The following is a 22,969-nucleotide window of genomic DNA, read 5'->3' as shown; positions in this document are numbered from 1 at the left end:
GGCCCATCACCCTGGATGCTCGTGCTGGCTGGGTGCTCTTGAGCAGCCGGAGCAGCAGGCAGGCAGGCAGGCAGGCAGCTTTCCAGCACAAAAAAGGAAAAGAAGAACTAGCACCCGGAAAGGTTCAGGTGGAGACCGGCTGCGCTGACGGCAGGAAGTGGGAGGCCGCCCTGCAGAGAGAGGGCCACCCGGCTTCTGCCCACCCAACCCGCTCCAGCCAGAAAGTGAACGGGAGCGCACCAACCCTGGTGGCAGCTTCACCCAGAGCCCTTAATCTCTTCCCCCTGAAGAGGACCCCACCTGGCAGGGAGGGCGTTTGCAAGGCGCAGGAGAAGCACCTGGGCCCCATGGCCGGGAGAGGAGGACTGGCGAGTCGCTGCTCAACCCCACCCCACCCCCGAGGTGGGCAAAGCTCCTGGACAAAAACCCCACGATGCTTAACGACGGGCCTCCCATCAATCCCAGGCAAAAGGGACCCTCTTCTGGGAAAACCCTAAAGCCAAGCCTTCGGCAGCCCCCGTCCGAGCCGCTCGAGCGGAGACTGACTTGGAGATGCGGCAGAGATTTGAAGTTCCAGCTCCGGGCTCCGCAGCCGGGCCGGCCGACCCACTGAACAAGCAGCAACCACACGAGTAGAAACCAACACATACTTTTAACCACAGGGAAGAAAACAGCTCAATGTGAGCAAGGCTGTGGCCCTCACATGGAAGGGAAGGAAGGAGGGCGAGGGTCTCACTGCAGGCAACCCTGCCGCTGGCCCCGATCCACAGTCCCCTCCTGGGCCAGGGGTCAATGCGAAGGTTCCTTCCCTCCTCCAAAGTCCCGGTCCCACTCCCGCCGAGGAGGAGGAAGGCTTCTTGGTCCAGCAGCTGGCAGGGAGAGGCGCCGCTCGACATTCCTCTCCAGATGTTCTCAAGCTGGCCAACCAGGAGCCCCCCACTGCCGCTGTCCTGCATGGGGGGGCTGTCTCCACAGAGGCGCCCCCCCGCCCCGCCTCAAGACTGGTCAGGCCGAGGAGCTGCTGCCGTCCAGGGACCGCTCAGCTGACCGCCTCCAGCACCTCAGGAGGAGGACTCTCTGGGCAGGTGTCGTCGCCCTCCCCTCGGTCGAACATGGCGCTGAACTGGGCCTGGCACTCGCGCAGCAGCTTGTGGCTGAGCGGGGAGGCCAGCGCCCGGAGGCAGTGCAGCCGCACCAGCCCGGACTGGCCCCCGGAGACCAGCCAACTGTGGCAGTCCAGGTTGGGGCTGAAACGGACCTGCCGGGAAGAGACGGAAGGGGAGCCCAATGAGGTGGGAATGGGCGAGCCCCCCCCCGTGAACCCACTGCCACCCCCCTGGCAAGCCAGCCCCCTCCTTCCCCCTCTGCCTCTCCAGCGACTGAGAGTGGCCCATGGCTGCCAAGATGAGAGAAGAAGGGAGGGGGGACTCTCCCCCCCACCCCGCCCATCTCTCTTCCCCCCAACCACCGCTCACCTTGTGTATGGCTTCCAGCTGCAGCCGTCCCAGGCCACCGCCCTCCTTCGCTTCGGGCAAGGGGTGATGGGGGCCGCGTGGCTTCTGCCGGAAGACGTTCTTGAAGCTCCTCTAGATGTGGGCGAGGCGGGAGAGGGGTGTGAACAGCTGGCTGGACCAGCGCAGGGAGCCAGGCGGGAGGGGGGGCGCCATTCCCTGGGGAGAAGGCCCTGGGCCTCCCGTTGGCAGCTGAGAACAAATGGGCTTGGGAAGGGGCTTTATCAGCCAGAAGCAGGCCACCAACGGGGGAGGGAGGGAGGGAGGGAGAAGGAAGTGGTGGAAAACAGGGCCAGGGCAGGGGTGCAGGGAAAGACGGTTCTCCCACCTCTCCCCCACAGCTTCCCCCCAGCCGCAGAGACAGATCCATCTGCTGGTACAAGTGGGGCCCCTGAATCCCCACTGCTTTTTGGCCCCACGTGGCCTCCCGCAGGCTCAAGAGGGTTGCAAGTGCAGCCTGTTTCTCCCCCCCCCCCACCACCCCGACTCCAGCTGCCCTTGGGCTTCCAGCCTCCTTGCTCACCAGATCTGGATCCTGGAAAAGGATGTAGTTCTGGGCCACGGACTCGCTATAGGTCCTGCCCTCCACGGGGGTCCTCTCTGGGGATCTTGCTGAGGCAGCCTCTTTGCTGAGCAGGCTGCAGGGAAGCAGGCTGGCCTTGTAGACGGGCTGTGGGCACAGCAGTGGACGCTCAGAGGTGGACCCCTCCCTGTCCCAGCCCTGGGGACACCCCTGCCGCTCCCCTGCTCCACAAAGGGTCTTAGGGAATCCGGGGGGGGGGGGCGACACACACACACACACACACACCTCTGGACCTCTGGGAGCCGCTCAGGCCAGCAGGCTCACTGCCCCACGGCATGCCAGCCTGGAGGGCTTCAGACAACCATAGAGAAGAGATGCTGGGAGGGGCCTATAAGGCCATCCAGTCCAACCCCCTGCTCAAAGCAGATCTGCCAGGGGATGATCTAAGTTTTTCTTGAAAGCCTCCAGTACTGGAGGGCTCGCCACCTCCCCTTGAGGTCACTGGTTCCATCGTTGTGCTGCTCTAACAGTTAGGAAGTTTGTCCTGATATTCAGCCGAAATCTGGCTTCCTGTAACTGGAGCTGATGGTTGCCTGTCCTGCAGTCAGGCCTGCCCCCGGTTGTGGCGAGTGCTCACAGCTCTGTGGCCTCACCCCTGGGGGCCCCTTGGCCCTTTCCCCTCCTTCTCAAGAGTTCCTGAGGAACCTGCTGCTGGCCTAGATACCGCCGGCATCGTCGGCACCCTCGCGTCTTGGGCTCCAGCCGAGGTGATGGCTGCTCTCCTCCCCCCACCTGCATCCCAGGCAGGACCCGGCGCAGACATCTCCAGCCACCTCTCTGCCTCTGAGCGTGGGATGACGGGGTTGCTGCCCTGCCCACCAAAGAGGCAAGGAAGGTGGCAGGAGGCCGGCCCTGCACAGACAGGGCCACTGAAAGGGTCTGCTCTCTCACTCTGGAACCTGCGTCACCAGAGGCAAAGCGACAGGCTTCCCCCTCCACCCTCCCCCCCCAGCCACGGTGACACCTACAAACCGGCGCTCCGAGGGCCGCTTGATGTTGTGGGGGTTGACAGAGAGGTCGGGCATCACGGCAGCCACCAGCTCCCCTGTGACGTCGCCAGCGCCTACGGTGTTCAGCCAGTCGGATCCGGAGATGCTCTGCAGGAGGAAGAGCGCCCTCTTTCTTGAGACCCTTCCGGCACCAAGGCCCGTCCCCTGCCCGCCAGGAGGGGCCCCTGGCTAGGCCAGGGGGGTGAGGAGGGGAGGGGAGGGGAGGGGAGGGAGAAAGCTCAACCTACCCACACCGTGCCCTTGCGAGGAGCCACAAAATAGGCTCGGAAGCCCAGGTACCCGGCGTCCAGGTAGTGGATTCCACATAGGCCGTACCTGCAACACAAGGGGAGGCTGAGGCCCACCTGGCCCGCCGCCGAGCAAAGCCGTCCATGTTTTGAGGGGAGGGGAGCAGTCCCACTGCGGTGGTGGGTTCATTTGGTGGTTGACAGGTGAACCCAGGAACCGATGGGGTGGACCCAGGGGGGCAAGCCTGCTCCATGGGAGGCCCTGCCTGAAGGAGCGGATTCTGGCATGGAAAACGCTCGGGCCCCTGGCTCTGCCCCCCTCCCCGCCGCCCGAAAGGGCAAAGGCTGGCCCTGGGTGGCTGCCGTGGCCACTGAGGGCTCAGGGGCCTCGTGGGAAAGACCACCCTCCCCTCCGGAGAAGGAGCCCAGCCCTGTCTCTCGTGGGGGGGGGGGGAGGCGAGCTGAGGGGTGACCCCAGAGTCGGTGGCCAGTGGCTCGGCCACAAGGGGCCCAGCGCCTCTGCAGCCAGGGCCTGCCACCCCCGCACCCCCCCCCGACAGACTCACGAGGCGTAGCAGTTGTCCTGGGCCACAGTGACCCCGCTGTAGGGCAGCAGCCAGGCCGTCTCGGTGCTCAGGAAGCGCTTGATGCTGTTGAGGGGCTCGTGCAGCCGGCGAAGGTCCCAGAACTTGACCTTGCGGTCATTCCCTGCCGTCACCATGAAATTGCTGGAGGGGAGGGGAGGGGAGGGGAGGGGAGGGGGAGGAGAAAGAGGGAGAGGCAGGCAAGTGCTGTGGTTTGCTGGCAGGATCCAGGCCCCAGCAGGATCTGGCCATTCTCTCCCAGGAGTCCCTGGGTGGGAGGGAGTGAGGGCCACCCCCCGCCTGGATCCTTGGTGAACCGCCACCGCCGCCGCTGCCAGGAGGCCCCACTGGGATTGGGAGGGACCCTCTGCCTGGCCCTCCCCCGGACAGTGTCACAAGCTCACAGGAAGCCCTCATGCCCCCCCCCAGTGCCCACGCTCTGGCTGGTGTCCCCACGCAAGGCTCTTTTGGAGCAGGCCCGGAGAGCCACCAGGCAATGATGGGCTGGGCAGCCCTTGGTCTGCTCTGCCCTGCCCACGGGTTGCTGCCTGTGCCCATCTCTCCCCCCCAAAGCAGAAGGGGTCCGCAGAGGCACCCCAGGGGTGGGGGCAGGGATGGGGAGAGCCTTCTCCAGCCAGCTGCAGGGCGCCCTGGCTCCCTCCTCCTCCCCACCTGTTTGCTTTGCACCACTGGATGTTGCGCACGGCCTGGTCGTGGGCCAGGAAGCAGCGGAAGGGGTAGAGCTTCAGGGCGCCGTCTGGCTGACGCACTCTCTGCAGCAGGGACTTTGTGCTCAGGTTCCAGAGGGCCACGGTGCCTACAAAGAGGGCAGGCACAAATGGGCAAGACAAGCAGGGGAAGCCACAGAAAAAGTCTCCCCCTCTCCTGCCCCCCCCCCGAGAAGGACACACCCCAGGCGTCCTCCCCTGCTTACCGTCATAGAACCCAGCCGCGAGGTGCTGGTGGGGTTTAGAGGGCATCCAGGCCACACTGAAGCACTGCCCGCACTCTACAGCATTCCCGGCCTGGATGGAGCCCACCTGGAGGGACGCCACGTGCTGGACCTGCCGGGGAGAAGGAGAAGAGGCTGCAGCAGCCACAGCCAGAAGGTGGCCCCGCACCCCACGGCCTGGCGGCTCCAGGATGGAGCCATGGGAAAGGCCCCTCACACCTGGCAGGCTGTGGGGCAGCCGGCTGTCCAGCCACCTCCCTCCCTGCAAACACCAGGAACAAAGAAAGGCTGCAGGCATCAAAAGCCAGGGCAGGCCTCCATCGGCTCCCAGCTGGCCTTCTCCGAGGGGGTGCCGGCTCAAAGGAAGCAGGCTGCACTCCCTCCCTCCCTCCCCCTCAAGGGTCTGCTGGAGGAGGTGCCTTTGGTCAGGAAAAGAGGGTGCCGGCGCAGGACGCCACTGCCAGGCCCCTCCTTGGGGAACAGCTGGCCTGAGAGGCCAAGCAGGGCAGCATCTGCATCTCAAAACACTCCCCCTCCAGCCTTGCAGAAATGGGTGCTGCAGGGGCCTACCTTGCAGATGGCATGTCGCGGCGCTGTCCCCACACCTAGAAGAGAAAGGAGATGTAGCTGGGGATCGAGCAGCCTGGGCAGGACCAGGAGATACCGCCTGCCTGCCCGCTTGCCCACCTTCCCACCCACTTTGTCAGGCTGGAGAGCCCCACCCAAGAGCCTCAGCCTCCTCTTCCAAAGGATTTCAAGACCCTCCACGGACTCACCCACCCACCCATTGTGACTCCGTGGCTACCCTTCCCCTCCCAGACAGGGCCTGGCCCCGCAAGAGAGGGGAGGAGGAGACAAGGGCGGGGGGTGGCAAAAAGGGAGAGCAAAAGATGTCACCCTCTGCCCAACAGGAGGCAGAGAAGAGAAACCAAAGGGATCCACCGTGGAACCACTGGCCAAGAGGGAAGGTTCCACATGTGAGCAGGTTGATCATCATCATCATCATCATCATCATCATCATCATCATCATCATCATCATCATCGTGTGCCTTCAAGTCAACCCTTTTCCCAGGGTTTCCTTGGGAGACAATAGCCAGAAATGGGTTGCCGTTTCCTTTTTTTCTGGAGGTGCCCTGACACCACCTTACAGCTGACCCGCAGCCACGCAGGCTGCCTTTACTCACAGGGAGCAACACAGGGAATCGAACCCCCAACCTCTGGCTCCAAAGCCAGGCACTCAATTCACAGAGCTACTCAGTCAGATTGTTTACCTTTGAGCATGTTTACCTTTGCAAAAAGGTGAGAGAAGAAACACACACAACAGAGACCTAAGGCTGTGAGAAGGAAAACCCAAAGGGTTGCCAACATGACTCTCGTCAACACAGGCAGCCAACGCTAAACAGCCCTATCCTTCACAAAGACACAGAAGGGAAGGATCCCAGAACAGAAAAAAGGAGGAAAAGAGTGCCTGTTTTTGTCTTGTTTTTTTTTTCCAAACAGAAGCCTCACACCCCAAACCTCAAGGGCAAAATAAGAAGAAGAGTGCTTTCTGGATACACCATCAAGATCAGGAACACACACACGGAGACAAACCATTTGATGAGTCACACCTAGAGAGTTAATCTGTTAAACCAGAAATGCACAAGGCGGATAATAATCTGGTCCTCAAGTTCTTGCTTACGTGCTTGCTTGCTTGCTTGCTTGCTTGCTTGCTTGCTTTATTTATTTATTTATTTATAATTTTTTTAAATTTTATTTTAATTAAAAAGTACAAAAAATACAAAAAAAAAAAACCGAAAAATACAAAATACCTACTACTACAAAAAAACCCTATAAATTACGAGACTATAAATTACAAAACAAAACAGTGCACCCATCACCCTCAGGACTAGCATTACACTTCTTTCCATCCATTTTCATTCCAAAATTTCAATGTTTCTTCACTCGGTGTATACCCCCTCCCTCTCCGAAATACATGTTCTAAAAATACGTTCCATATTTTTTTTAAGTCATTATTTTTCATTTGGCCCCTGCTTATTTTCATATCGCATGTCAGTTTATCATTAATAGCCATATCCCACAATTCTCTATACCATTCCTCAAGGTTAAATTGATTTTCATTTCTCCAATTCCTTGCCATAATTATCCTTGCAGCCGTAATCATTATTATTATTAAATCCTTATTTTCATTCACCAATTGATCTTTACTCAAATTCAATAAGGCTGTTATTGGGGACATTGAATATTCAATCCCATTATTTCAGTTATTTCCTTAAATATTACTTTCCATTCTTTCTTTCTTTTTTCACATAGCCACCACATATGTAAATACGTCCCTTTCTCTTTTTTACAACTCCAACATAATGATGACACAGTTTTATCCATCATATTCATTTTGACCGGCATTTATTTATTTATTTATTTAAAAATATTCTGACCGCACCTTTCTCCTAAAAAAGGACTCAAAATGATGTTTACAATATTAAAAACTAAAAAAAAAGTTATTCAACTACTAGAACAGATTTAAATAAACATTAAAAATGTCATGTAAAAAAGCATTACTAGAACAGAGTTAAAGGCAATAAAAGTATAAACTGTCCCGTTCTAAAACCGCTTCCAGCCAGTCACTAAGGAAAAGCTTGCCTGAAGCGGAAGGTCTTCCTCCCGGCTCGAGGGCCGACCTGCAGCCCAAACTGGGCTCTCACGACCTGGAGGTTCAACCCCAGGCAGCCGGCTCAAGGTCGACTCGGCCTCCTCTGTCCTTCCGAGGTCGGTAAAATGAGCTCTTGGCTTGTGGGGAGGGGGCAATGTGTCGCCTCCATCATTCACTTGTAAAACACCCAGAGAGAGTGCTTGAAGCGCTATGGAGCGGTATATAAGCAGCACATTTTGCTTTTGCTTATGGAAGGACAGCAAAAAGATCCATGAAAGGTCACATTAAAATACGGTGTGTGTGTGTGTGAGTGACATCCTGCCCAGTAGAAACTGACTTATTACAGTTTTCAAGGTGAGATATTTAAAGAGTGGCTTTACCAGTGCCAGATCTCCCCACATAAGTTTCCATAGCTGAGCAGGGATTTGAACCCTGCTCTCCAGAGCGCAAGTCTGTCACTCTATCCACTACATCACACTGAGTATGGTAGTTTTTGCCTCTTGTTTTGCTTGGTGTCTCAGGGTCCTGCGTAGATGAGCATAGCCACTCCTTCCAAAATGACACCTTTATAAAAGGCAAAAGATTTATATCATCTGAAGAGAAACCAGAGTACAGTATCTGGTTTCCAGAAACCAGAAAATCTTTTAAAAAACTCTTAAGAATACATTAAAAGATAAAGGGATAAATAGGATAAAAGACTGATGGAGAAGATGAGAGGTAAAGGAAATATAAAATAGACTTTGGGGGGAGAGGGGATTTCTTGGTTTAGTATGATTCAAATAGAAAAGTGGAGAAGGGAATGGAATAGTAAGGAAGGGAAAAGTAGAAAAATGGCAAAATTCGAAGAGATTATTGAAAAAAGATTGAAATTAGAGGAAAAGACAGAAAGAAAGGGAACTGCAAGTCAAATATATAAATTATTAATTCAGGCCGAACAGGATACACAAGGATTAAAAATACAGTGCCAACATGATTTGGGTAAAGAAGTAATAGGAGAAGAATGGGATAAAATGCTAAAGAATTATGAAAAACATGTCTGTTATAAGGTAATATGGAGGTGGTATTTAATACCGATAAAACTGATATAATATTTTATTATTATTATTGTTGTTGTTGTTGTTGTTGTTGTTTTGTTGTTGTTGTTGTTTTGTTGTTATTGTTATTGTTATTATTTATTTATTTTATTTATATCCCGCCTATCTAGTCGATTGACCACTCTAGGCGGCTCACAACAAAGGGAACAACAATAATAAAAACCAATTTACAAAGAGGAAAACTTTCAACAATTGGGTAAAACACTAGGAGAGAGAAGGAAAGAGGAAAAATGTATCATTACTGTGCTGGAGGTGCAAAAAAGAGAAGGGGACGTATATACATATGTGGTGGTTATGTGAAGAAAGAAAGCAAGAATGGAAACAAATTTTTAAATAAGGGAAATAACTGGATTAAATATTCAAATGTCCCCATCAATGGCTTTATTGAATATGGTCAAGAAGGATAAATTGTTGAAAGAAAATAAGGATTTAAAGTAACAATGGTTACGGCAGCAAGGTTAATTTTTGCAAGGAACTGGAAAAATGATAACCAACTCAATTTAAAGGAGAATTATGGGATATGGCAATTAATGATAAACTGACATGTGATATGAAAATAAGAAGAGGCCAATTGAAAAATAATGATTTTAAGAATATATGGAGTGTATTCTTGGAATTTGTATTTCGGAGAGGGAAGGGGTATACACTGAGGGGAAAAACACTGAAGTTTTGGAGAGAAAATGGACTGAATGATTTTTAAAAATATTATTAATGCTAGCCCTGAGGGTGATGGTGGTACTGGTGTATTACGTAGTTGTATTTTATTGTGGTGCTAGGTTTATGTTGTTTAGGTCGGATGTTTGTTTAATAAATTTATATACTGTAAGAAAAAGAAAGAAATGACTGCCTTGCATGGGGAAGGAGGATGCTGGGCTGAGGGGCCCTCCAGCCTGCCCTGAGCTCAACACCGCAAGCCCTTCAGAGACGGCTGGACAGAAGCTCCCGCGAGCCGCTCAAGGCAGGCGGGCACGCCTTTAGGGGCTCGGGCTGGGAGCTGCCCTCCATCAGCCCCCATCACTGTAGGAAGCTGAACCCACCCGGCCCAATGGGCTGCAGCTCTTGACACGACAGGAGGGTGCAGAGCCAGTGGCCCGTTTGGGCAGAGAGGCCCCAACCCATTGCCAGAGGCAGGCAGGCAGGCAGGCAGGTGCGGCGCGGCGTGGGATGGATGAAACCCACGCACGGAGGGGGGGGTGACGCCTCCTGCCGCAAGCAGGGGGTACCAAGAATGCTTGACACGGGGAGGGGTGGGGGTGGGGGGGAGTCTTCTTTTTTATCACCACCAGAGAGGCCAAGAGCTCACCGATGCCATCACAGGTCCAGCCGGTGTTCCCTCCCTGTCCCATCACCACCATCATCATCAATCACTCTCAGACAGATCCAATTACAAGCACCATTAGCTGACACGGCTGGCCGAGCACACAGAATGAATTGGACACCTTGCCTGATCCCACACGGTGCCTGATGTAGGGGGGGTGGGGGTGGGGAGGGCAGAGCTTCCTCACCGCTGCAGTCTCAGCGAGGAGGAGGCAGCGGGGCTCTGGCTTCGATCTCCGCTGGGGGGGGGCTGACTTTGGGGAAACAAAGAGGAGGAGGCGGCGGGGGCTGCCTCTGCAGGAGCTGGGAGCCCCGAGAGAGAGGAAGGGGGAAACACTCTCTCCCCCCGCCCCCAGGCTCTGTGGGAGGGAGGAGGGCAGGCCGTGTCCCGCTCAGGACAGAACTGGGGAGGAGTCGGAAGGGCCCGATCCTCTGCTCTCCATGCAGGAACCTGGCTGACGGCGGTCCCATGGGCTCTTCACTGACTCCAGTGCTGGCAGCGCTCACCGCGACCCCCCCTCCGCCCAAGGTCACATGGGTTCCGGTTGCCAGCACTTAGGACGCCAGCACAGGACTGGAAGGGGGCCCCCTGAGGCCATCCATCTCAGCCCAAGAGGCCAAGGGAACCTTCCTCTGACAGAGGGGCGGGGGGTGCCTCCCTTTCTCCCAGTGTTGGGAGCGCCTCCTTTTGTTGTTGAACCGGTCAAGGAGCACACGCACACACACACACACACCCGTCTGTCAGGTGAAGGTGAACGGTGCCTGCCACGAGGGGAGCAGAAGAAACACGGGGCGCACCAGGAAGGCAGCAGCTCCAGGCACTCTTTCCAGGACTCTTTCCCGAAGAGCCAGAGCGGGTGGATGGCCAGCAGGTGCGGATGCCCCCCCCCTCCAAGCAGCCGAGGGTGGCTGCTTAACCCTTTCTGTGCCCCCTTCCTTGCAAGGGAGGCCAGCTCCCCACTGGGAGGGAGCCTTGCTTCCCTCTCCGCTTCCCTACACAGAGAGGGCCAAGCCAACCAGAGGAGCAGCAGGATCTGAGGGATCTCCTTGTTTGCTCCATTGGCCCCCGAATGAGATCTGGTCTCCTCTGATGATGGGACGTCCTGAGCCTGGTTCTCCCTGAGAAGGGAGGCCACTTGCCTGAACAGTCCAGGTCTGACAGGGAAGGATTCCTCCCGCCTGAAGCCCAGGAGAGCCGCCGCAGGTGGTCATGCTCTGTCAGCGGAGCCGACCGTGCTCTGGCCCCAAAGCTGCCCTGGGGGAGGGGGGATGGGATGGGGGGCCTCAGCCAGGCCTATCTGCCCGGGCCCTCTCCATGGATTCCTCAACAGCTCTTCCTACCTGTTACCTGGGCTCTCCAGTGGGCACGCACGGCCTCTGCGTGAGGGAGGCTGTAGATCAGCACCTGGCCGTCAGAGAAAGCCACAGCCAGCAGGCCCAGGCGGCTCATCTGAGGGGACTAGAGGAGGAACAAAAAGGAGATGCACAGTGGCGACACATGGGGGGGGGGCGGGACCCACATCCTGCTACCTCCCCCTCTGATGGCGCCAGGGGCTGTGAGCTGCCCACAGGGCTCCGCCCAGCCACAGGTCCCTGGGGGCCGCTTCGAGCTCTGACCTTGCGGCCTGTGGCCGGGGGTTCCCAGCCCCCGCTGGGGCAGAACTTCATGTCCCAGATGCAGCCGTGGTTGGTGGCAATGCCGTAGGCCAGTCCGGGCTTGGTGGCTGACCTGCAGAAAGACGGCAAAAGGAGGGCATCGGGGGGCGGCCTCGGCCCCATGCCCAGCCCCAAGGGAGAAAGGACACGGGCAGGGAGCTGGTTTTCCTTGCCGAAATAGGGAGCCCACGCCTTGCCCGCCAGTTCTTGCTCCACCTTCCAGCGCTCTTGCACCACCTCACTGGGCAGAAGGAGCACCTGCCCTGGCGTGCGCACGGGCCAGCTTGACTCCACCCGCAAGGCAGAAGAGGAGCCACACAGCTCAGCTGCAGCTCCCCCGTGGGAAAGAGCCCAGGCCGGAGGCTCCCGAGCCGCCGGACGAGCACACGGCAAGCAGCTGATTCAACAGGAGGGGGTCTGGCGGGTGCTCTCCCTCCGCTGGGGGCCGCCCTCACCCCTCGTCCTGCTGGATGGGGCCAACGTCCCACAGCTGGAGCAGAGCTGGTCCCGAGTGGGTCCCTGACACGGAGTGCCGGTCGTCCATGCCGGGGGTGCAGTAGAGGGCAATGCACTGGGAGGCCCCCGACCCTTCCGGGGTTGGGCACCACTCCAGGGCCCAGACGGGGCCCCCCACAAAGAAGGTCATGTCTAGGCGCTCCTCGTGGGGCTGCAAGGCATTAAACCTGTCAGGCCAGGAAAGCAAGAAAGGAAAAAAGAAAGAAAGGGAGGGAGGGAGGGAGGGAGGGAGGGAGGGAGAAAGAAGGTGGGGGCCATCAATCAGGGCAACAGCGTAATGGAGGGTTCCTGCTCAGAAGCCCCTCCAGACCCACCCCCGGAAGCAGGACCTTTGGGCAGACGGGGCCGGGGCCGGCCTGAAGCACATTTCTGGCTGGTTGTGGTCAGAGGAAAGCAGCCCAAACAAGACTCAAGCTGGGCCTTCTGCCTCCACTGCACGCCCCACCCGCTGCCACCGAGAGGCCCACTCCGGCAGGCGACCCACATCCCACCCCACTTGCTCTTACTGGCTAAGAGCTCCAAAGACCTTTTACTCTCCCCACCCGTTTCAAAACGACACCTTTTAAAGCTTTCCTGCTTCCACGGCAACTCATAAAGGCCACCAGCCCCTCAGGTGGGAGTCTCAACATACCCACCTACCCTCCCTCCCTCCCTCCCTCCCTCCCTCCCTCCCTCCCTCCCTCCCTTCCTTCCTTCCTTCCTTCCTTCCTTCCTTCCTTCCTTCCTTCCTTCCTTCCTTTCGAATATTTCTATGCCACCTTTCTCCCCAAAATGACCTAAGGGGGCTTACATCTCCAAAACAGTATTTAAAAGTTAAAGAAGTATACAAATATTTAAAAAGAATTGTACAAATGTATTTTAAAAAGTTACTAAGACCAAGCATAACAGTCCATTTAAAACCCCTCTCAGACAGCCCGTCATTAAGGAAAAGCCTGCCTGAAGAGAAAGGTCTTGGCCCCTCCTGCGGAAGGACAGCCAAGATGAGGTCAGCCTGGCTTCCTGTGGGAGGGAGTTCCACCATCTGGAAGAAGGCCCTCCTCTCCCGTGTCCCCACCTACCTGTTGATGCGATAGAGAATGCCCCTGTCCTCCTGCAGTCCTTCCCGCCGGATGGAGAAGAGGGGGGACTTGGTTTCACCAGGAAGGTAGTCAGCAGCTTCACTTTGGAAGAGGAAAGAGAACAGAGAGGACCCTCACTGGCAAAGCCTCCTGGCCCAGCAGAGAACACGACCCTCCCTGGAAGGGGGCTGCTCTCAGCCCGCCCGGGGACGCCAGCCATGCCTCTCCTGGCAGGGATTCCAGGGGTGGTTGGGAAAGGCGCAGTGCAGCCCCCCCCAAAACCTTTGGCCTCTCGCTATCACCCTCCCCCCCCCCCCGCTCAGGGACCCTCCCCCCGACACCTCCCTTGCCCCAAGGTCACTCACCTCTCGGAGAGGAAGACCCACCGCCGGGCAGAGGGGACCCACTCTGGAAACTCCCAGGGGGAATGGAGCTGCTCTCGCCTGTGGGGGAGGGGGAAACAAGCACACCCACCCTGTCACAAGGAGGCTCTTCGACAACAGGGTAGCTGAGCAGGGAGCCAATCGCCAGGGGCCGGAGCCCTGACGTGAGGCATCCCGCAAAAGAGCACCACCAGCAAGGGCAAAAGACACGCCCTCGCCCTCACGTGCGCCTTGCTAAGCGGCTCCAGTTGCAGCGTGCCTTTCTGCACAACAGAAAGAGGGATGTGTACCTGGAGCACACAGGAACAACCCCCCCCTTCTTCACCTGCAGGCAACCACACTGACAAGGGCAGGACGAGGCCTGCCATTGGCCGTCTGCTTCAGAAATGGGCTTTCCAGGCACAGCCGTGTGCCGGCCACAGGCACCTCTGCTCTCCCAGCATTCAGCTGCCTGGACATCCCACCCCATTCCACAAGCCAAACATCACTTCAGTGGCTTCCCTGGTCACACCTGGCCAATCAGAGGGCAGTTCCGCGACCCCCATTTCAGCTCCCTCCTGGAGGGATTCCCCTAGTCCCTGATGCCACCGCAGTCCCATTCCCCCAGGAAAGCTCTCAGAAAAAGCCGGATTCCCCATGGGGCACCAGTAGGTCTTGGAAGAGATGCCAGCGGGTGGGGTGGGGGACAATGCTGACTGCCACCACAAAGCCCTTTTGGCAAAGAGGACACGCAAGCCCGACTGACCCCCCCCCCATGCTCCCCTCTTCACCTCAGTGGGGTGGGTTCCTCCCCAGCTGCTGCCTCTCCTCTTTCTGAAAGGGCGGCCACACCAAGAGAGAGGCCGGGGGAGGGCAGTGACGAGACACCCATGCCCGGGGAAGGGCGGTGGGGGGGGGGGGCTGCGCCTGGACCCCCAGCCCCACAGCCTTTACAAGGAGCTTCCGCACTAGGCTGCCTGAAGAAAAAGGCATCCCCTTCCACGTGTTGCTATAGTCATGCCACCGCCTTGCCATTGTCTGGGTTTGCTTAGATGTATTGATTTTGGGGTTTTTCTTTTAATTAATGTGACTATTTGCTTTTATTTCAAGGATTTGTTTTTTTGTCTTTGGGCTACGTTATTGTGTTTTGTATTCCTTTGATATAAACCCCCCAGAGCAGTGCCCAGCACTGACTGGGACGTATACAAACCTATGAAACAAATGGGTTCTTTTAAGGAGAAAGGTGGGGTAGAAAATATTTTAAATAAAACAGAAATCTTTGCAGGCCAGGGTCAGCAACTGCCCCCCCCCGCTGATATTGTGGCCGACCATCTCCAACAGCCCTTCCCAGGGCAGCCAACGACAAGGGCACTTGTGACTCACAGGCATTCAAGGCCCTTTGCCATTTTTGTGCCTTCTCCGGCTATTTTTCCACAAACAGGAGCGCCCAGCTGCCTGGTGAAATAACGAAAGGCATCTTTTCTCTCCTCCCTGGCAGAACCAGCAGAGGCTCCCGATTCCCTGGGGGCCACAGCATTCTCCAGCTTTAACCCAGGCCCAGAACAGCCCCTGCCTGACTCCCAAGGGGCTCTGCTCTCAGCTCCCAGGAGGCAGGCTGGCCCACAGGCAGGCAGGCAGGCAGGCAGGCAGGCAGGGCCCCACTGCAACGCGGGCCTTGTCGGATCCCAACAGAGCCAGCTCCCAAGATCTCAACCTCGCTGCTTTCTGGACAGCCTCCTCTGAGAAAGCAGCAGCAGCAGCAGCTTAATAATAATAATAATAATAATAATAATAATAATAATAATAATAATAATAATAATAATAATAATAATAATAATAACAACAATAACAACAACAACAACAACAACAAAACAACAACAACAACACAACAACAACAACAACAAAACAACAACAACAACAACAATAATAATAATAATAATATAAAAACCAGGATGAGGGAGGAAGAAAAGAACCCTTCTGCTCACAGGCGGTGAGTAACTGACAGAGACGTCCACACGGGGGCCATGACCGACTTGTGCAAGCCATTGGGGGCGAAGCCTCGGCACTGGGCCCTGGGCCGCTGTGGAAAAGAAGGGGGAGGGTCAGGAACGCGGCCCCCGCCAAGCTCCGCTCGAGAGGCTTCCTGGAAGAAGCTGCCGCCCCAGTTCGGGAGGAGGGCGGGACTCCTGCTGCCCAGCGAGGGCCGGGGCCAGGGCAGGCCCACCTTCCAGCCCACCCCCACCCCCCCACCCCCCCCCAGGGACAACGTGGTGGAGCTGGGTTACCGCTGCTCCAGGCAGGCCAGGCTCCAGCTCAGGCTCAGAGGCCTCACTCGGAGGCGGCGGGTCACTTTCCTCCTCCTCCTCCTCTTCCTCCTCCTCCTCCTCCTCCGCCTCCTGCTCTTCCTCCTCTGCGTGCAGGAGTCCTTCTTCAGAGGGGACGAAGTCTGCATCCTCCTCAGCCTCCCATCTCTGATCCTTTGGCTTCCGCCCTCGCCGCTTCTTCCCAGGCTCCTTGGGCTGGGTGACCGGGCCTTCTGGGGGCTCGGTGCTAGACGGGGCCTGGCACACAGACGTCAGCTCCTCCGCCAACTCCTGCAGGTACAGAAGGGCTCTGGGGCAGAGGACAAGAGGTTGGGGGAGGCGGATTGTGAGAACAAGGAACCCCCACCCCCAAAGGCCAGAGCATGGCTCAGGAGCAAAGCGGGGAGATGCTGCTGCTCAGCCATGTCTCCTGAATATGTGCCAGCACCCAGAGGCCCGCTAGGTACAACCAGCATACCAGTTCTAGAAGCTTCTTTGCCCCCTGCAGGCATGTCTGCCACCTTAGGGCAGCCTCTCACTTTGGCCTGCCCTCCCCACCCCTTTCTTTACCTCCTGGTTTGATATCTACCCAGGGACCTTTCTGTTTCTGAACAGCCAAGAAAAGCTTGGTAGAAAAAACAAGTGGTAGAAGGAGTTGGCTCAGCCAGCACTTCGGAACAGGACCCACCAATTAACCAGGTGCCAGCTTTTGCGACAATTTGTTCAAAACAAACCAAACCCTGTGCGGACGGCAGGCCTCAAGAGAACACAGCCCCCAAAGGGGAAGGGCAGCTGTCCTCCTCCCCCTCCGGTGGCCACCACAGCAGGCGGCAGAGTCAGGACATTGCCCTGTATCGACCGGGGGGGGAGGCATCTGCCCATCTCACTGACTAGTAGGTTTTAGGAGTCGTAGCCGGGAAGAAACGCCTTCCTTGTCTGTTTAAGTGGCCTTGATGGAAGACAGAAGAGCCGGGAGGCGACCACTTTCTCTACCCTGAACCTCCCAGGAAGCTCTTCCCACCACCCCCACTCCCCCCCAAGACCTTCCAAGAGAACTCCCCACAGGTCCTTCCTCTTGTGGCTTACACTTTAGCTGCCCGCCTCTTGGGGCGCCCGCCCGGCGTGGTCTCAAGGCACTGCATGTCCTTCTCACTGGGCGCCAGGGCCGAGTTCTCCGGGCACGGGGCCTCGGCTGCCTGGCACTCCTGCGACAACTTCAGCAGGAGCAGCTCCGCCTTGGACTTGCGACCCCGCTTCTTCGGCACCCGCCCGGGCAGCAGCGAGGAGCTGTTCTCGGAAGGCCCAGGATCCTCACTCCTGCCCCAGCACTGCGTGGGGCCACCGGGGCCGCGGCACCCAGCGGCTTTCTTCCGGGGCTTCCGCCCACGGGAGCGCTTCCGTCTGGACGGGGCAGCCGGATGTGGGGCATGAGCCGCAGCTGGAACGGCAGATGCAAACAGCTCTCCTGCGAAGGAAGGGAAGGAGGAAGGCCTCTGTTACCTGAGCTGCTCGTCTGCACCTGGAGGTGGAAGGAACTATGCAGGCCCAGGCTTCCCAGTCCTGCCTCCTGGCCTCTGGTGCCCAGGCAAGGGAAACTGCCAGACTGTACCCACTGGAGAGTCTCGCAGGGGCACTGGACTAATCCTAGGCCCCCGCAGGCTCCTCGGCCACTGTCCTCCCTTGGTTACTCATCCTCTCAAGGACCCGGCAGGGACAGCTCTGCAGAGCCCTTTCCCGCAGCAAGACAGCCATCATGGCTACACCACCAACCACCACGACCACCCCCCGGTTCCTGTAGCCATCAAACCTGAACTAAAGGCTCGGACATTTCCTTCCACGTGACAGGTTTCTCCCTGGAGACTCTTTCTCCTGGCCTCGTGGGGCACCTTCTCTGGCAGGAGGCAGGCGAGACCCTTCCCCCTTCCTGGAACACTGCCTGGCTTGGCACTTCCCTTTTCCCACCCCCCCGAGTCCCACCCTGTCCCACTTTGAGGGAAGAAGAGAAAGGAAAGCCTCCCTTCTGATCCTGCTCTTCACCAGTCTGGCTGAAGGCATACCCAGGGCTTCTGGAGGGGCAGCCGCTTCTGCCTGCCTGCTCAGCTGCTCAGGGAACAGCCCTTCTTTTCCCTCCTCCAGGGCTCTCTTCCGTCTGGATGGGCTCTGAAGTTCTGGCCACTCCTCCTGCAGGTCACTTTCCACAGGTGACCCCATGGCTGCCTCAGTCTCGCCCAAGCCCATCCCTGCCAAAACGGGTCCATCCAGGGCTGCCTCGTCCTGCCCGCTCCAGAGCAGGTTCCTGAACTGAGTCTCTGAGGGAAGGGCGAGACGGGCGCCTCCTTCTGCTGGCTCGGTGGCCTCCTTGGCAATCCCCATGGCACAGCTTGCTGTGGGGCAAGGTTCCATGGAGGCAACAGAGTTGCTCAGGCAGGTGACTCCTCCATGTTGTGTAGGACGCTCCCTGCAAAACAAGTGGGATATGAGAAGCAACTCCCTGACCGCTGGCCCTCCTTATGCTCTCTGACTTAAAAGACACCATCTCCACTTGCTTCCTTTTTTAAAATTATTTATTTTAATATATTAAATTACACAACGTAACCTACCACCACAATAAAATACAATTACGTATTCCATCAGCGCCACTATCACTCAGGGCTAGCATTAGTAATACTTTAAATTTCATTCAGTCCAAAACTTCATTGTTTCTTCCCTCTGTGTACACCCCTTCCCTGTCCAAAATACATATTCCAAGAATACACTCCATATTTTCTTAAAATCATTGTTTTCTGATAGGCCTCTTCTTATTTCCACATCACCTGACAGTTTATCATTAATTGCCACGTCCCATAGTTCTCTATACCATTCCTCTAAATTGAGTTGTGCTGCGCAAACAGATTGAGTCAAGAAGGATTCTGGTGGCATTTTAATGAGGGGACAAGCAAATATGACCCTCCAGATGTTGCTGCCAACATCCATCCACCCACCCACCCACTCACGCCTGGCTAGAGGGCTGCACAATGGCATTTTACCAGCCCAAACCTATTACTTCTTAGTACTGTAACTGAATGACAAATGATGGCCACCAAAGTTAGTTCCAGATGCAGCCTATAACACAGGTTAAGTGACTGCGATGGTAGCAAAATTAAACAATTTTATAGGGAAATATATCAAGAAAGATCTAAATGGATTCTTACAAGGTAGATGGATGTCAGATAATGAGAAAGATGCTTACTGCAGTTTAATGCAATCGACAAAAAAAATCTAAATGTAAAGTAGGAACGGTATCCCTACACATTTTCAAAGGCTTTGATTCAGTTGAATGGGATGCGTTAAAAAATCTTGATTGAACAGATAGGATTTGGCACTCAGTTTGGACAAATAATTCAACAACTACACTCACAGAACTCTGTAAAAATAATAATAAACAATGGTATGACTGGGCCAAGGAATGAGACAAAGTTTCCCCTTATCTCAAATTCTATTTACTTTGATAATAGAAGAGCTCACCTGAGTAATTAGAAACAATTGTTTAATTAAAGGCGTAGATAACAGAGAAGGAAATAAAATAAAACTGTTTGCAGATGATGCATTATTGATAAATAAAAATCCAAAAGACACATTGCAGAAAATCAGAACACATTTAAATTTATTTGAAGAAATAACTGGCTTGAAAGTGAACCGGAAGAAATCTGAATGTATTTTATTAAATAATTCAGAAGTAGAAAATAAGGAGCTGAAGAAAGAATTCAAAGGAAAAATAAAGAGTGTAATTAAATATTTAGGAATTTATATTACACAGAATATACAAGATATAATTAAATTATAGACCAGATGGGCAGGATATAAATCAAATCAAATCAATCAATAAATATGGACAAAGTGAAGAAAGAAATTACCGAACAGATAAATTGTCTTGGCTTGGTAGAACGGATTATCCCTATTACCCCTAGATTATCCCTAGAATAGATTATCTCCCAATTTGAAGAGACTCTTGTCCAGCAGGCCGAGACAAAAAGGGAGTCCTGAAACCAGCAAAACCAGGGAGCTGGGCATGGGACAGATTGCATTTGTCTTCAGTGTGGAAGGAATTGTCACTCTCAAATTGGCCTTCTCAGCCACACTAGACGATGTTCCAAAACCTCTATTCAGAGCATGTTACCATAGTCTCTCGAGACTGAAGGATGCCTACAAAACATAATGGGGGGCTGTAAATCTGCCTCTACCAGATAAAATTTGATAAGAAAAATAAACAGAGACTGGCGAAACATTAGGAAGAACAACCTTCAGAACACGGCCAAAGAGCCTAAAAACCCCCACAAGAACCAATGTCAATATACTTTGAATTTAATTAATATTGGGGTGTGTGCAAACAACCCTCCATTTATATCTTCTCCCCCCAAGAAACCCCCCTCAGTGAAGAGCCCCTCCCCTCAAACCCGAACAAACACCTCTTCCATCGGCCCTGCCTTGTGCCCCACCTCCCCAGTTCTCCTCCCTCACCTCCCCTGCCTTGCTTTCCTCCTCCGAAACAGTGACATCTACGCTGGCTTGAGCATGTGGTGAGAATGGATGATGGTCAGATTCATAAAGATCTCCTGTATGGAGAATGAGTGCAAGGAAATCGCCCCAGAGGGAGACCACAGCTGCAATACAAGGATATCTGCAAGCGGGACCTGAAGGCCTTAGGAATGGACTTCAACAGATGGGAAACCCTGACATCTGACCGTTCAGCCTGGAGGCAGTGTATCACAGCCTCTCTCAATTTGAAGAGACCTTTGTCCAGCAGACCAAGGCTGTCCCGAAACCAGCAAAACCAGAAGGCTGGACAGGGGACAGGCTGCATTTGTTTTCAATGTGGAAGGGATTGTCACTCTCAAATTGGCCTTCTCACTAGATGCTGTTCCAAGACCTCTATCCAGGGCACATTTATATATTTGATAGAATAACATTATGTAAAATGAAGATTATCCATAAACTTAGTTTTGTATTTTGGATGCTCCGAACAAAGACTGGAGAAATATATTTGAAAGACTGGCAGAAATTAATAAATAACTATTGTAATGGAAATAAGCAAATAAGGATCAGTAAGAGGCTATGGTCTGTTCCACAAAAAACAGGAAGACTTGGACTATCTAATATTAAATGATATTACATCACAAATCAACTTAGGCATTACAGCTTCATTGTTTAGAAAACAATCCCACATTTTTAAAAATTTATTTATTAAATTACACAACATAAGCCTACTACCATACACAAAAATACAATTTACATATCACATCAGGGCCACCCTCACCCTCAAGGCTAGTATTAAGTTTCATTCAATCCACTTTCACTCCAAAGTTCATTGTTCCTTCCCTCAGTGTCTACATCTTCCCTCTCTGAAACACATATTCCAAGAATACACTCCATGTTTTCTTAAAAATCATTATTTTTTGATTGGCTTCTTTTTATTTTCATATCACAATCCCCTATTTTTAAGAACATCAAGCTGGTTCTGGCAGAGCGAGGCCACTACATTCACAAACACTTTGGCAAGTGAAGTGCTGTTTTGCTTTTGGAGATAGAAATCCTAAAAGTTATAGTAAACAACATGCGAAGGATGGAATGAGCATTATATAACTTTACAGCACCATCTTTTGGAACTGTGGAAGATATGAACGGTGAGAAAACAATAAGCAGAAATCCCTGCTTCTGGACTTCCTGCAGTAGGGGGTAACCTATCAAGAATGAGTGAATGATGAAGAATAAAGTTTCAAACCCAGGAAGACAAGAAGGATCCAGGTAAACGGGATTTTAAATTGCCGTTGCTCACTCAAGAGATTCCCCAGAGAGAGAAAACCCTTGGTGGCCGGATAAGCGGGGTTCCTGGAGGAAAGCGAAAACGCTCTTGGCAGAGCCTAGCGACCACAACGGAGGAGGGAGGACCACCCGGAGCAGCGGAAGCATCCCTTGGCTTGGGCTTTGGGCGTCCAAGAAAGACGCAGCAGCCCAGCAGGAAGAGGAGGAGGAGGAGGAGGAGGTTCGGCCTTCCCGAGGCTGGCGGGACCCAACCGCCTCGCTGGGCACGCGCGGCGGGTGGGTTGGGGGTGGGGGTCAGCAATCATCTTTGGGCCCGGGGGGGGGGGGTTTGTCCGTTTTCAGCAGGCTTACCAGGGCCTGGAGATCAAGCCAGCATTAAATGAGCCGGGACCAGCCCGGTCCTCGTTCTCCTAGTTTAGTCTGGGAGTGCGCGGGGGGGGCGGGCGGGAGAGGCATCCGTCGGAGCCGCTTTTGTCGCGGGGGTGGGGTGGGGGAGGCTGGACCGGGGGTTGGGAGGGGGGACCACGGAGCCCTTTCCCCCTCCGCTGCCTGTCGGGCGCCGCGAGGCTCTTCGTGGGCGCCTCTTCGGGGGAAGCAGCCACGGCCGCAGCGGCCATCCGAGCGCCGGATCCGGAGGGGGGGGGCGGCAACGGCTACCGGATCCTCCTCCGACGCGGCGACGGTTCCCGGGGTCGGATCCCGGACAGCCGACCCGAGAAGCCCCCTTTCCCCTCCCCCGCCGCCATCGGCCGCCTGGAGAGCCGCCCGCGCGCGCCTCACCTCCTCCCTTGTGGCCGCGGCCGTTGCCGCCGCCGCCCCTCTCCCGAACCAGAGCAGGCAAGATGGCCGCCACTGCGGGCGCAGAATGATGACCGAGCGGCCGTGGCGTCACTTCCGGCACCCGGCTCCCCGCCCGGGCGGCCCAGCCTAGCAGGCCAATCAGAGGCCTCGAAGGCGAGAGGCCAGGTCGCCTCGCCGCGGGGCATGCTGGGAGGCCGGAAGACGCGACGGTTTGGAGGCGAAGGTGCTCGGGAAGGAGGAAGCGTGTCCCGGTTGGGGCTGGAGGGGGGGGGGCGGTGAGGCTCAAGGCCGGCGGCAGCCCCGAGGCGGCGCCGCGAGGCTTCCAGGCGGTCGCTCTTCTCGCGAGGAGCCCCAGGCGAGAAGAGAGGGACGGAAGGAAGCCAGGCCGCCGGCGGGGAAGGAGGCGGCGGCGGCCCTGGGCCTTCCCTCCGGACCTGCTCGCAAGGGGAGCCAAGCCGGGAACCGTCCCCGTTGCCTTGGGAGGCGGAGGCGGCGGCCGCGGCGACTCCGGTAGTGTAGGAGGGAAGGGGAGAGGCTCCTTCC

At 55.4% G+C, this 22,969-nt stretch overlaps 1 protein-coding gene across 2 annotated transcripts; it reads right to left on the bottom strand.

Moving 5' to 3' along the window:
• Nucleotides 1-633: 633 nt before the first annotated feature.
• On the bottom strand, nucleotides 634-22,624 carry GTF3C2 (general transcription factor IIIC subunit 2). 2 transcript variants are annotated; one of them, XM_072985398.2, is made up of 19 exons: nucleotides 22,406-22,624; nucleotides 17,884-18,284; nucleotides 16,913-17,291; nucleotides 15,809-16,136; nucleotides 15,509-15,603; nucleotides 13,527-13,604; nucleotides 13,162-13,263; nucleotides 12,043-12,270; nucleotides 11,549-11,660; nucleotides 11,273-11,390; nucleotides 5,438-5,472; nucleotides 4,850-4,979; nucleotides 4,588-4,732; nucleotides 3,898-4,059; nucleotides 3,332-3,419; nucleotides 3,063-3,191; nucleotides 2,035-2,181; nucleotides 1,476-1,586; nucleotides 634-1,258 (listed from the first exon to the last, which is right to left on the bottom strand). In XM_072985398.2, exons 1-19 carry the CDS (start codon nucleotides 22,609-22,611, stop codon nucleotides 1,040-1,042), a joined length of 3,213 nt encoding a protein of 1,070 aa, XP_072841499.2. In that variant the 5' UTR covers nucleotides 22,612-22,624; the 3' UTR covers nucleotides 634-1,039. The 2 variants fall into 2 exon arrangements, 1 of the variants encoding a protein (XP_072841499.2); XR_013538981.1 differs by having other exon boundaries at nucleotides 1,230-1,258; nucleotides 3,067-3,191.
• Nucleotides 22,625-22,969: the final 345 nt, after the last annotated feature.

Source organism: Pogona vitticeps, chromosome 1, assembly GCF_051106095.1.
Source record: "Pogona vitticeps strain Pit_001003342236 chromosome 1, PviZW2.1, whole genome shotgun sequence".
In the NCBI taxonomy this organism is placed as follows: Eukaryota; Metazoa; Chordata; class Lepidosauria; order Squamata; family Agamidae; genus Pogona; species Pogona vitticeps.
Note: the sequence above shows the minus strand (reverse complement) of the source record. Positions and strands in the feature narration are given on the sequence as shown.